Source organism: Merops nubicus, unplaced genomic scaffold, assembly GCF_000691845.1.
Source record: "Merops nubicus isolate BGI_N331 unplaced genomic scaffold, ASM69184v1 scaffold20265, whole genome shotgun sequence".
Lineage (NCBI taxonomy): Eukaryota > Metazoa > Chordata > Aves > Coraciiformes > Meropidae > Merops > Merops nubicus.
Genome location: NW_008607866.1, coordinates 2,526 through 17,786, shown reverse-complemented (window position 1 = coordinate 17,786; position 15,261 = coordinate 2,526). Strand labels below are relative to the sequence as shown.

Sequence of the window (15,261 nt, the reverse complement as noted above, 5' to 3'; positions counted from 1 at the left end):
ATGGAGGGAAATGTCATTTGAGACCATACTCTTCATCGAACGATTCATCATCTGCTGAGACTGTATCCATGCTTATTAAGTCCTGGGTCAGACTCCCTTCATTTCCTTCATCTTAGCTCAGAGGCAGTTAGCTAAGCACAATTTTGCCATAATTTTTAAATTCAGTGATAGTCAGACAGGAGTGCTCTGATTAAACATAAATCACTTCAGCGTACTGCTGAATTTGGTGTCCTTAATAAAAGCTCCTCTTTCAGCCAGCCCACGAGTCAAACACGTCCCTCACCACAGCAGCTGCCATTTGTCAATATTTGCCAAAATTGGCATTTGAAATCTAGCTATTGTTATTCAAATTGTAAAAAAAAGTGCTGTGGCAGCTGCTATCAAAGGCTGAACATACACCCGTACAACTTAGGCCAGCACTTTCAGCCAGGAGTTCATTACTAGATTAAAATTAAGGAATTGTTGCAAGGTATGTCCAGAGAAATAGCTTATTTTCTACAGGCTGTCACAGGGGATATAAAAGCATTACTTACAACATCTGTCTCTAATGCTTCAAGCTCCTCAGAAGCGGTGGTCTCTCCTCCATCCCACGGTTCAAGATCCTTCTCCTTGTGCTCTCCATTTACTTTAGCACTGATGGCTGAGTCAGTAAAAGCATCTACAAAGGGAGCAGGGAGGGATGGGGTGAAATCAGTTTGGTTAGGCACAGGGAGATGCAGGCACTAGTTTATCTGAGGAACAACCAAAGGCTGCAGCACTGCAGGCACATGAAGCACCACTCTCCTTCTCCTGTGGTTGCTGTTTCCAACCAGGCTACAGCAGGAAGGTGCCTACTTCATACTTGGGGTAACTCTGGAAGCACAGACTAACTTCTAATGCATCACAGAATAGCTCTAAGCACTTTCAGTTATTTCCAAGTATTTTATAGAAATTACATGTAATGTTTTTGAAGAAAAAAGGCTACCTGAGGATTCTCATTCCTTGTATAATGCCCTTTTCCAAACAGCCCACACAACTGCGCTAACAAGATTATGCAAATATCCAAAAAGCATGAATGCAACCCAATCCCATTCCCTAAATGGGCAAAACACAAGTTTCCCTTCCAATACCTGGGTTTCCTCTGCTTCCCCAGCTCCTCCACACAGCAGCATGCACGCACACACTTGACTCCCCTTGCAGTGTAACCCAATTACCCCTTAGCTTGGTGCACCCGTTCACTGTGACATGAACAGAGATGTCTTTCTGCTTTCCTGCAAGAGCTTTTTCAAGCAGCTTACCCAAATCACAGGGAGAGATTCAGAAACTCTAACTCTTGTTCTCAACAGCACATGAAAATAAATAAGCAGGAAGGGTCTGCTATTGTTTATAAAAATTATAAAAGCTTACATAAAAAAAAAAAATAAAGATCACAAGCTTTTATTTTCACTTGTTCATGTTTCATTCAAGCCAGACTTAAGGGATAATACTAGAATATTAGTGCTTAAAAAAAAATGTACAAAGCCATTCACCAAGGAAGCCAAGCTTTTGTATTTGTAAGCAACTAGATCTCAGAGCTGCCATACTTAAACAGAAGGAACTATAAATGATAAAATAAGCTTGTTACAGGCTTATAAATAAATAAATAAGCCTAAAATGAGTAAGTCTTCAATCTAGAATTTCCTATTATCATTCTACTGAAAACACAGAGCAAACATTTCAGACCTTTAGAAAACATGAGATTAAACCACCAGGCAGTACCAGATATGGAAGAATGTGGCTTAAATTAACTTCTGGCAAGATGTGAAATCTTACTAAGAAAAATGAACTTTAAAGCCATCATGAAAAGAATTCACAACATATGAAGTTGGGCATTGATGTCACAGTTTTTAAACAATCACTGAAGGTTTTTTTTTTAAGGAGAGACTGCTGACATAGATTATTATTCCTGTTTTACCCAATTTCACAGGGCAGTTTTGGTACGACCTGTTGTAACAGTTGACTGTGCTTGGTCTGCCTAATAACATTCAGCACTAGCTCATGAAATGCTCGCTCAACTCATAAACAAAGACCACAGAACTCTGGCTAAGCAATTAAGCATTGTTAATAAGATTATACAGAAAAAAAGGTTGTAGAAAATGTACGTAAAATAAGATTACTAGCTAAACATTTTATTTCAAATAGAAAAGAATTGGTAAAACAAGAAAAGAAAGCCAAATGAGAGGAAGACACCTGATGAGGCACATCACTGCTGGGGCTCATGTGCCCTGCCTCGGTCACCCCACGAGATGTCACAGTGTCACCCAAGCTGTGGCAGCACCTACACAGCCAGAGGTTAACTCTTCCAAGTGAGATCAGGTTTTAGCTCATCACTAAACACGATGCCTTTAGCAGGCATGTTCTGGGATGACTTAGGTTTAGAGGGGACATGACTTAATGGTCATGGTGGTGTTGGGCTGATGGTTGGACTTGATGATCTTAGAGGTCCTTTCCAACCTTAACGACTCTATGACCTGTAAACTGTCCTGAAGCAGAGTTGCTGTATCCTACTACCTACATGCTGATGCAAAATTTCAATCGTGGCATTTTCAGCTCTTCAGAAAAGGTAAAAAAAATCAAGGGTGAGACTAGAAGGCACCAATTAACTGCAAGATCTAAATGATTCTGCAAAGTCACACATGCATGTTTTGTAGTGCCAGAAATGTGCGAGCAAAGATATTAAGATTCTGTTATATATTATGGTAACAAAAGCATTATGAAAGGCAAGATGCAGAGACATAGAGTGACTGCCAAAAAAGTTACCTGTTTCTGAAGGAACTACAACAGATATGGAGAGAGAAAAAATTGGAAGACATCAGATATAAGTACAGGTGGATTTTTTTTCACATTACACGGCTGAATTCAAGCAAAGCTAAACTCTTTCAGTCCCTCTCACAGGCATATTTAAACTGTTTATACATCCCCCACCTTGCAAAGATCATTTCCACAGTAAAACCTCAGCAGTGTTCCCACCTATGAACAGCCCCATGTATTTCCCCACTTTGCTTCCCCCAAAAAAACCCTCCAAAACTTCAAGTAGCCTACAGATTTCTAAGGCATACCAACTCGAAAGGAAACATCTTCCAACCTTCCCTTCACACAAACAGCCTTTAAAATTTTCTGTCTAACAGAAGGTATGTTTAGATGTCATCTGAAACTACACAGAAACACAACACGACCTCAATCCACAGGTGAAGTAGTGACTAAAGAGCATGTTTAGCAGGGAGGCAAAAGTAAGGCACTTGTATTTGGGAATTCTGCATTTATCTTATCAATAGCCCATCGCTGGCACTGCCAAAATCCAGACCAACCAGTGCTGCTTCTGTGCCAAACATCATTAATTCAGTGTTTCATGTCTGATCCTCTCAGATTGGACATTTGCAAGTCTAAAGGTGAGTTGGAGGCTGTTTATGGCATTTAGGAAACTGGGAGGTTTGCTTCTGCATTATTTCACTGGGAGCAGAGGGGACTCTTCCCCAGTGAGATTAGATAAATGTGAGTTAGGAGAACAGACAACAGCACCTGGTGGAGGGAATTGGTTGTACTTCAGAAGGGTGTTTCCCTCATGTCTAGTAAATTACTTCAGACAAACTCCCTACTACACAACTGAGCCATTTTGGATACTGTGAATAAAATACTAGCTTAACAAGACTCATCTACTCAACCCACTAATTTTCTTATTTACAAAGCCACATAAACATTCAGCAGAGCACTGTTAAAAATTATAATGATACAGATGAACTGGGAGGAAAAACAAAAAACAAACCACACAAGTCAAAACAAAAACTGCACTAACGAATGCTACAGATCTGAGTAAGGTGTGTACAGTCAGTGCCCAGTTTCCCAGGAAAATCCACTATATCATGGGGCACAGGAGGCTTCACTGATCCTCATTTCTTTCTCACTTTAAAACAAAAGTCACAAGTGAGACTGCAACATTAGTTTGAGCTCTACAACTCAAAGAAAATCCAGAGTTAGGAGAAATTCAAGCTACAAAAGGCTGACTTCTAGTCAGGAAATATGGTCTCGTGAGAATTCAGGCCAAGTTTAAACATAGCAGGATGGCACCTGAAGGGACAGATCACTGTTTTCCTGGAACAAACAGCTAGGCAGGCACCCAGGACACCAAGATTAAAAATGCAGCAGGTCAAACAAGACTTTACCAAAATTAACGAGCAACAAAATGGAGAACAGAGCTAAAAAAATAAATTCTCCAAGTAATTGTTCCCAAACCAAAAATACTGCTCTCAAGATTATTAGTAAAGTAGAAGCTAAAACATGAAGTGCTGCTACAAGTGCCAACTGGCCAAGTAATAACAGACAAGACAGTGACTGCACAGGCCCAGCCTCCCCCTTATCTGGTGCCTCCTGCCTCCAAGCTGTTGAATGAGCAATTCACATGACACCTTGACACAGCCAAATTTTTAATCAATTCCTTTTCTACATGGTAAAAACCAAGCTGAAGATCAAATGAAAACGGGTCAAACAAAGAGCTTGAGCTCTAACACTCATTAGCCCCCACTGCCTCTGTACCTGCTTACTGGGACATCTAAGCAAAGGGGTTTGGTATCAAAGACCTTGTGCTTCTTTAAAGTAGAAGCTAAAACATGAAGTGCTGCTACAAGTGCCAACTGGCCAAGTAATAACAGACAAGACAGTGACTGCACAGGCCCAGCCTCCCCCTTATCTGGTGCCTCCTGCCTCCAAGCTGTTGAATGAGCAATTCACATGACACCTTGACACAGCCAAATTTTTAATCAATTCCTTTTCTACATGGTAAAAACCAAGCTGAAGATCAAATGAAAACGGGTCAAACAAAGAGCTTGAGCTCTAACACTCATTAGCCCCCACTGCCTCTGTACCTGCTTACTGGGACATCTCCTAAGCAAAGGGGTTTGGTATCAAAGACCTTGTGCTTCTTGTTTTAAAGCCTTCTAACTAGGAAAAAGGAACAAAAATAAAGAAAAAAAAGACTAAATCCCAAAGATAATTCTGTGCAACAGAAATTCACATTAAGTAAAGGCAAATTAAATAGACACATTCTGAGAAAAACTCAGCTTGGGCAAATTCTTCCCAAGTATGTGCTACTAAATGAGTTAAAAGAAAAAAATTGCCAGAATAGAGCAATTAAGAGCCCGGGTTTAATTCACTTCAGTGTTTAACACGCTTGTTTTCGCAAACATATTTTGAGCTCCTAATGTTGAAGAGCACAAATAGGTAATTAAGTGCAGCTTGGCAGTTCAGATGTTATTAAACCGACCGGCGTTACGTGCCAGAGGTGTTCAGGCTGCACACTGCAAGCTCTGATCAAGCTCAGCAGGGCCCAAAGTAAACTGAGGTTTCATCTGAAAGGTTTCAACAGTAAACTCTCATTTGTTTTGTAACTACTTACTACTGATTTGAAACATTAAAACCAGTTACCACCAGCTCTGCAGAGCCTACATTTCCTTCCTTTGTTCATAATGTGCCTACTGCTATTCCCCTTGCAACACTTTCTTTGGAAGGATGCCACTTTCAGTGCTAATTCAAGGAAAAACTTAAATGGCCAGTTCTCCCCTGCCTTTTTTCATTGGATTTGTAATATTTTTCTCAGAGTGCACTAATGGCACCAGAAGAACAATAAAAACACTGTAGAAGCCTTTTACTTTAACAGTAGTTATGATGTTGAATTGTCTTGTCTTTAAAGGGAAGCCAAGAAGGCAATTCTGAAGCCTTACTCAAATCTGAATCATATGCAAACCAGCACTGTCCACCAGTTGTGTTTAGGACTACAGGGAACACCACGAGGAGCTTCTTCTGTAGAACACAGGATAAATACTCCCTCTGATTTCCATTGTGGAATCCAAGGAACCTGGCAGCTATGAGATCCAAGCATCCCACCTTTGCCTCAGAAGGTGAAGCAGGAAGATATTCCAGGCTAACATGCAGGTGAGAGTTTCAACCTCACACACTGGAGGGGATTTTTAGCAGTTGATTTCCACTGCTGCGTGCAGAAACCTTGCCTGGCCCTCTTTAAATGCAGGTGGAATAGTTTGGAAAGGAGGATGATGGATATAATACAATCTCACCTGCATCTTCCAATGCACGTTTCATTCATCAGCCTGCCTGTACAGCAGAAAGCCCCAATTCTGCAGGGAGAGACCCTCAGGTGACCCCTTTCCATTCCTTCTGAAGCCCACTACACAAGCACAAAGGTCTATGCAGGCTGACTGAGCTGCAAAATAAGGATCCAGGAAGCAGGGACAGGTTTATTTCTTAAACATGAACTGTTAGAATGTCCCAATCTACACAGGCCTACTATTTTTTCCTCCCAACCCTTCCAATTTCTACAATCTGGGCAGGCTCCACGCTCTCTCCACCAGAGCATCTAAAGGTGCCATGTCATGCTTGGCAGAAGCAAACTGCAGAGTGCTGCCTCCAAACAGGGAGGTCTGGCCCCCCCCAGCCTACGCTGTCCCTACCTCCCCTGCACTCACGCTACTGATGGAGCTGCAGGATGGATTATCAGCTCACTGCTCCAAAGCTGCATGAGCATGATAGCAGTGGAAGGTGCCTGGCAGGCTCTTTCACATGGCTCCTTCAGACACAACTGTATTTGCTCCTCTTCTGAAAGGAGAATCCATCCCGTTCCCCTTCTCTCCAGCTGCTGCTCTTTCCCAGCACTCTTCCAGCCTCTTCTGCCTGGTCGTCAGGCAGACAGTGCAGCTGCTACTCCACCATCTCTGCTACCCCAGTCTGAGGGTAAGGCAGGAGATCAGGACCCACAGCCAGGAGCACTGTCTGTCCACACTCCCCCAGCTCAGCAGAGAAGCAAATGTCAGAATAAAAACCCAAAGAATTCCCGATACTTATACTGACCCAGGAAACCAGGATATGCCAGAATTTCCAAATCTGTATCTTTTCCAGAAATGAAGCTTACTTCAAGGCCTTCTTGAGAGCCTAGTAGTCTCCTAAGGGGTAGGAGAACTATTTACACAGACCCCAACAAACCCACCTCTAGGTAAGCCTCTCCTATGGCAGTAGAGTACTTGTGAAGTGCCCTTTTGTTTGACTGCATCTTTGAAGAAGTGAAAGCAAGCTGCTTTTCCTACCAAATTGTCTACTAACTTGCCTGTGAAAGCCAAAAAACATTGAGGACTAGGCAATTTAAAAAGATTTGTTCCTGGAGAAGTGTAAAACTGTCAAACTTCTCTGGGCACCAGATAAAAACCATTCCCAATATGAACACAGCAAGGAGCACCATCTCCTCACCCAGGAGTTCAGACTCAGTCTTTACTGTGAATGACACAGGCTTATCTGACTTGTTACCATGAAGATTTGGGTTATTTATAAGAACAAAAAGCCAGCAGTTCCTCCATGCATGCTCACACACTCATTCTTTTGAATCCTTGCCTGTTTAATTTCCCAAGAAGCAGAAAGCTTCGTTGCTCTAATTTGCAGGTGTGATCAGAGACTGCCTTACACTTTCAAGTGTCATTCCAAGATAATACATTTTTGAGACAAAATGGAAAGCAGATTAATTTACCCACTAGAACTTATCGAGTTCTGCAGCCTTCCAGTTTATCTTGCTCCAAGTCTCTACAGCTTTATTTCAGCTCTCCTCTACAGCTACTTAAGAGATTCAGATTCAAATACATTCCACCTAATAAAGTGGAACTGTTCAACCTGAAGTAGTCATTTTCTTCTAGAAAACTTCCATTGAGCAATTATTCCTAGAAGTAGTAGTATATTCTTCATGGCCTCTGCTCAAAAACTGTGAAGACTGGGTAACAGAGAGTCCAGTTTGCATTCCCATTAAAGTGATGTTCATAGCAGACCCATTATAACTCAGCTCTTGTGCAATTTAAATTCCAAGTCCCATCCAGAACCTGGACCTTATCTGCATTTCAATGCTACATTTGCTCTGACATTATGCATCTTCTTCTGGGAAAAGCAAATTCCTTAAAACAACAAGCTTCTCATTCTTCAGCTTTAATCAGGCAAGAACATAGGCTCGTACAAACACAAGGTGAAAAGAGAAGGATCTCATTAAACATCCACCAGTCCCTTCTCATCTCTAAATACTGCTACATGGGACCCAAGCATGTGTGTTACAACAACCACTTAGCTCCCCTGACAGATGGGGAGCAACCTGAAAAGGGACACACACAGTTTCACCCCTGGCACAGAAAGCTATGTGTGTGGTTTTATTCCCTAGCCCAGAAAATCAGAAGCATCAGCATAAAAACCCTTGAGATGTATCACCCCCCCCTAAAAAAAATAAATTAAAAAAAATCTGTGAAGGAACCAGACCTGACTTAGGAGCCTCTTAGATTCCAGAAAAATAATTAGGGTCTTGGAGGTCAGAGATGAAAAGAAAAAGTGTGAAGACTGCCTCTAAAATCAGTTAATTCTGACAGCTTCAAGCCACGTCTTCCAAGATTTTAAGACCACTTGCCTGGCCCCTCACTAGGTTCTTATGTATTTTGGAAAGCCTTAGCTACAGATCTACAGATAGTGAAGCAGAAATTAAAAACACAAATAGTGGGCTTGCCTGAAGAATTTTTAGCTCCATTTTCAGTAGTGTTTTCAAAATATTTATATGAATGTATGTTTAAAGACAAAAATGACTTAACTAAATATAGACTTTATATGCACATCAAGTCTGCACAATAATCCTTTTATAAAGAATTTGTATATTCATGGATTCTCATATAACATTTAATAGACTAATTTAGAAAGACATTTACAGAAATACAAAACAACCTCCCATGAAATCTGTGAGATGTTCTGTAACACCTCTAAGGATTAGCTTCCCAGACACCTGCAACAGCCACTCAAAGCTGTGTGCCCTCACAAAGGTTCTCCCACCCATTTTAAAAAGGTTGGTGCATTTCTGATTTAGGGAGGTGTTCAGCACCCACCCATCCCTGTGATATTAATGGGTTATTTGGACGTTCTGCACTCGTTAAGAGTCTAAATGTGAACTTTTCTTTTTTAAAGCATCTACATTGAAAAACCTTGACTTAGAAACTTAAGATACAGGTAGATTTAAACACAAGTGTACCTCTTCTTGCATAATTGGTATCCATATCCTTAAAATGCACCATGACAAAATCTGAAGACTTGAACAAGATACTCTCTAGGATGTCTTCACGTTTTGGCCCCAAACTGGATTCTGCAGTTTTCCGATGAGCAGCATCGAGCACTAAATCACACTGTTAGAGATACAAAAAGGAAACACTAACTTAATGCACAATAAGCCACTTGATAACTTGCACAAACCAGATGTTTATAATAGTTTGCAAAAAAAAGAATCTGCTTGTGTAAACCTAGACATGTATAGCAAAAATAATTCATAATAAATATTCAGATTGCGATCATTGATTATTCAGGATTAGGATGTTTTAAAGTAGGGAAGAGTCAAAATGAAAACAAAAATTACCTTAGGACTGTAGGTTTTAAAAACTCCTTCATATATACCACCATTTTTCACCTGTACTTCACATTTGGATCCCTAGAATGCAAGAAAAAATAAAAATACAGCTTTCTACCAGTCTAACAAATGACATCGAGCAATTTTCTCAAGGATGTACTTTTAACCTAACTACACAGGATAAAAATACAGCTCAGTTTTTAGTCAAATCTACTCATTCAACATCAGCCCATTTATAAACACAGCACTGTGTGCTGCAGATGCAAACAGCTGGGGGTGCACCAACATTTGTTGTGAAGGGATTTAAAGATACTGACAGAAACAAAATTTAGTACTCTTGACCAGTTATGTGGTCAAAAAACCAAAATGTGCATATATGTGTGGGTATGAATAAGGATGAAGGCTTATCCTGGGCTCTCACAGATGTGGGACAGGGTGCCTTCATTTTGGCATGTCAAAACCAAAAGTCTGTGGAGAAAAGCTCCCATTCCCTGCACACACACTCATTTTATTTATCCATGCAACCAGTGCACCTACGAAATTTCCTTTATCTCTGCAAATTCTATTTGAACCTTTCCAAGCTAAAATTACATGACAGCCATTACTGTGATTTTTAAAGTTCAATCTTGGCAAAACATTCCTACTGTTAAAGTTTAATATTCACTGTGTTATATCACAATTAGTGGGCTAGTTAACACCTCTGTGTCACTATAGAAACCCCTTTACTCCCCAACATGAAGACTTACAACGACTGACGTTAGGATGTGAACCATTCTCATGTTTGCATAGATGCCATCAAAAGAAATCTGAAAAAATAAAACAAGACCTCATGAATGTATGAGAAACACTTTTAACTATTTAAAAGGTTAGTGTGCCAAAAATAATGCAGGCTTTCATCAGGAAATAATAGTTCCTAGAAACACTGCTCCAAAGCCTTATTCAGGCAATATACATAGAATACAGGTCACCTGGGATTTCCAGAGGACCTGTAACCCTTTCTCTGATCAATTAAAGATCTGAGTATCCTTCCAAACAAGATAAATGTTACAGAGTGCCCCTAATGTCACCCAATAAGGAAATCCTCTTGCTGGTTGGGTGAAGACTCCTAATAGAAAAAGCCCTGCTACCTGCCACCCCTCTCTGGCTTAAGAGCCACCCACAGGATATGGAACTTCCAACTGCTGCAGAAGTACAAAGGTGCTTTCAGGGCCTGCTGAAATTTTTTTTGCTGAACTGCATCTTTTCATCTGACAGACCTGATTACATGCATCCACAGAAGCCAAAGTCATCAAATCGTGGAGCACCACAGTGCTGCAAAACCCATCATAAAATTAGCCAAAAGTAATTCACTGCAGTGTCAGAGTCTGAGCTCCTGCACTAGGAGAGCTGACCAAGGATCACCAGGGTGACACACTTGGGTGAGCACACATGAAGTGGAGAGGATGTCTGTGTTTGGCTGCAGCATCTGCTACCCCTCCCTGTCAACTTCATGCCTGTGAAACAAGAGATGCTGAAACATGCAAGGACCTCACCATATTTTGAGCTTTTTTTGCTGACAACATACCTTTTTAACTGTCAGCTACTTCACCCACTTACTCCTGTCTGTTGGCCACCTTCCTGGTCTGCAAAGATGTGTTTTAGGACACTCCTGTGCTCAGCACCCCTTACAGAGGGTGTAAAGACTGACACTTCCATGGTGGTTAGTGTTTGCATATGACCCTGGTCACCACTCTTCCTCAAAGCCTCTTTGTTTTTACTGAAGAGTCTTGATATCTTCCATAAACATTTATGTAAGTAAACTGTAGTCCTTTTAAGCTTTCCTTCCCCAAAATTAGTCATCCTTGAAAACCAGGCCAATAACAAATTAGCAAATATTTGATTAGTGCAGTTCAAAGAGCCACTCTTTCAATTGAAATCCATATTTTTAGCTCTCATAAAATTATGTTCTACAAGTCAAGCCACACCTGTATCTCAACAATATATAACCTTGATGATTGCTGAAGTGACACGTCCAGGTGCCTGATAACACTGGGTTAGCTACTTTATAGCAAAGCCAAACAAATTTGTTATTTTTATTTAGCTCAATGGTGTCTTACTGTCATCTATTTAAAGCAGAAGACAAGGTTAGAATCTTCAGACAGAAACTAATCCAAAAGCATTGCCTTAAGTTAAATGTTATCCACATCTACAACTATAATTGCAAGAAAATGCAGATTTTCATTAGTGTAGTCAAAAGTTTAAGTGAGTCTTTCTCCCTCCATCCTCCCAGGAGACTTAAATGAATGGAATGCAAGATGCTACATCTTCAGAAAAGCGTTACCTAAGTCTAAAATGTTCACCACAGTATCCACAGGAAAAAATGGGAAGAATATTCCAGTATCTGCTATTCTTACATTGATACCTGGGTTCACTGTATGTAAGTTGTTTCCTCCTACCTAGAAGAGGTATAATGAGGAAGAAACTTGTACTTACTGTAGGCTGAGGTGGTCCTTTGCCACTGCTGCGACCTCTGAAATGAAATACATACAGGAGACACAATTAAACAACTGCCAAAACTGCCCATTGCTTAACAAGTAAGAATTCAAAACCCCATAAATTGAGGAATTTAGCGTTGAGGATGGGATCAGAGGAAACTAACACTCCCTGGAGCAGAACTGGGCCCACAGCATTTACCCTCCAAACTACTGCTCTACAAGCAGCTACTGTTGGTTAGTAGGCAACAGGGTTACCAACAGCAAATTAAAGGACAAAATTAAGAAAATACCAAAGAGCATTGTCCTTAATGTCCTTACAGAAATCAAAGAACATTATCTCTTAAGCAGAATCCAGCAACTAAAGCAAAATCCTCAACTTACTGGCACACAAAACCAGGACTCACTCCGAGTCCCAAACCACTTAGCATCAAGTCTCCTCTTTAAGACCAGAAGCTCAGCACATCCCTCTGATTAAGGGCCACCCAAATAACTGACCTGTGCTGCAGGCTACAGAGGAGCCCTGACTGCATTAGATTAACCTGTATGCTCTTAATACCTTGCAAAGCAAGAGGCATCTGAGTCCCACCAGCACCCCTGCAGCTCGTGAGCCCACAACAGCTACAATTCTTCAGCTTCACTGGTGTGCCTTACTCCAAAGTTACCTCCTTGTACCCAGAAGTCCTCTTTAAAAACCTCTCATAGCAGTTTATATTTGACAACTTCAGGAGCTCACACTGTCATGTGAGGCAAAATGAAGTCTTCTATAAAAAAAGAATCATTTTTTTCTAAGTAGACCCACTTTACAGATGCACAACCATTTAATTAGGGACCAAAAGACTCATGTCTACATCTCACAATACCTAAACATTGAAATCTAAATCCAACTGATTGTCAGCTGCATTTAATTGCTTTTGAAAACACTACACTGTGGCTGAGTCCAACCTTGCTCTCAAACAACATGCCCTTATAAACAGGGCTCACGAGTTAGCCAAGAAATCAAAAGGAACTTCTCCCAATGAACATAAATAAATTCTGCAGAAATAAGCAAGTCCCATCAGAGAACCATGAAAGGCTTTAATGAGGAAAAAAATGAAAAGCCACTGAACTATCACCTGATCTAAGAAAATAAGCTTCCCACACAGAAATGTAGTTTCATACAGCATCATGCACGCACACTGATGACACTCACTGACCCACAACAATTGCAGATTTTGGATGTCTAGCTGACATTTTCAGAATACTTGCAGAGTACTAATCTCTCTCTCAAAAAAAATCCACTTAATGCATATAGCTTTTATTTAATTACCTAGCAGCCTTAACTTTCCATAAGGCAGCTTCACCACTGCAGGCTTGCTAAGCCTGCCACTTGTCAAATGGCCACCTAGAGCACGGAGCTGAAGAGAGCCTTTTGTGAGCCTGGAACATCATTTCTGCATCATATTCAGATGAGTTATTCTCCTCTTGCTGAAAGCCATTTCACCAGATGTCAAACACCCAAATAAAAGAGGCATAGGCAAGTTGTGATTTTTCTTTTCATTATAATCAAATGTCAGCCACATGGTCTTTCAATGAATGTGGCTGAAGTCAAAGGTCAAAGTAATTTCACCAGTTCCCTCCGTTGGTCTCAGATTTTAGAAGATGCTCCTTCTTACATCAGCCACAGAAATGGTCAAAAGTGAAAGAGTTTGGTGTCTTTGAAACAGAAAGCACTCCCATTCCTAGTGACAAGTATTCTTAGAATCTAAATAACTGGGTTGCTAGCCTGGTCAGAAAGTTCTGAGTATTCCCTTCAAGCATCAACCTCCATTCTAGATTTTCCATCTCCTACCACATTTCCAAAATGACTGTTCCTACCCATGTATTTTTAAGAAAAAAAAAATCTGATTGTGCAAATCTACACTGGCAAGAGGTCCTAACTTTGACATTCAACCAAGAGTTAAGCTAATTGCAGAAATTCTGTGTTATCCAGATCCCTTTATACAGACCTGACCTCTTGTTTTCCAACTACCACTGTCAAACACAAACCAGCAGATAAAAGGACATTCACCAAGATGAAAAAAAGACATTCACCAATTCTGCCAATGCTACAACTCAACCAAAACTATCTTCTGCTAAAACTAAGATCATCAACTTGAGGTTTCTATTGCTACAGATGAAGACTCAAGTTCAAACTACCCTTTGACACATCTTTGATGCATCAGATGAGAAAAACTAGGACCTTTACAAAGGCAGAAAGTAGATGGCCTTTGCCAGGAGTTTACCACAACTTAAAGCAGGACACAAACAGGAAGAAATGGTGGTGGGGGAAACTGGAAGGGTTATTAGCTATTTGTCACCACTACCTAAACCCACATCTTGATTACAGTAAGTAAATTTAAAAAAAATGATGTTTTGTACTGCAGAAATGCAGTTAAAGGTAAGCCTGGGAGAAGGCACAGCACCTTGGCAAACCCAACTCTGGGGTAGCAAAGTCACAAAGTCAGAAAAATGATGAACCAAAGTAATGACCAAGCAATTAAACTCCACAGCCAGCCCACTGCAGGCCAGCAGTTACATCTTAGAAGTGCCAGTCTCCATAAGGGCTTAATCCCAAATGCTGCACAATAAACATTGTTCCCCAACAGCAATTTGCATTTTTTCTCTTATTTTTTATGAGCATTTACTCTCCTATTCATCAGCATCCCTCACCTCCCACCCAAATGTTTACATGCCAAGTAGAGCATTGGTGTAAGCAAAACAAGGTCACGCATTTATATTTTTCCAGTTAAGTGAAAACCAACACAAGGGACACGAGTCTTGCCAGGATGGGAAAGAAAAGTCTCCAGTTTTCTCTCCAGCACCTTCACTTTGAGACTGAGCAACCAATGCAACCACACTGCAATTCATGTCCAGAGCAGAAGTGCAACTACAAAGGCTGCTGAAGGCAGCTGAGTGGATAGATGGGTCTGGAGCATTGATATTACTACAGCTCTGAAAACAAATTTACAGGATACACCAAAGAACTTTCATTAGCAGTGCAGAGAGCTGGGAAAGCTTTCTTCCAAGGGAGAAATGAGAAGTACAAGGTTTTCTTTGAGTGCAGTATTTCTGTGTAAGCCAAATCAATGGAAGCTGTCAAATTAAGTTTACTCAAGTCCTGCAGCACTGTTTTCTGTCGTTCCCCCCCAATATTGACACTAGCAACGTCAATTCCTGTCCTCTAACATGATGACAACTTCTGTGGTGTCTGAATATGAGTAACCTGACTCAAGGCTGACCCAATTCACAACTGTAACCTTTTGATGGACTTAGTCATTCAAGAACCTTCTTCACATCCACTGCCACAGATCAGTCCTTAAATGAAAATTCACTCCAAAG

General features: G+C 40.7%; 1 protein-coding gene across 1 annotated transcript in view; it reads right to left on the bottom strand.

Moving 5' to 3' along the window:
- Positions 1 to 10,209, bottom strand: part of ATXN2 (ataxin 2) — a 44,015-nt gene extending 33,806 nt beyond the window's left edge. Inside the window, exons 1-3 of the mRNA XM_008940108.1 lie at positions 10,177 to 10,209; positions 9,062 to 9,212; positions 534 to 658 (exon numbers count right to left, since the gene is read on the bottom strand). Of these exons, the coding sequence (XP_008938356.1) occupies positions 534 to 658; positions 9,062 to 9,212; positions 10,177 to 10,209 (309 nt within the window). The remainder of the gene's footprint in view (positions 1 to 533; positions 659 to 9,061; positions 9,213 to 10,176) is intronic.
- Between the last annotated feature and the right edge of the window lie 5,052 nt (positions 10,210 to 15,261).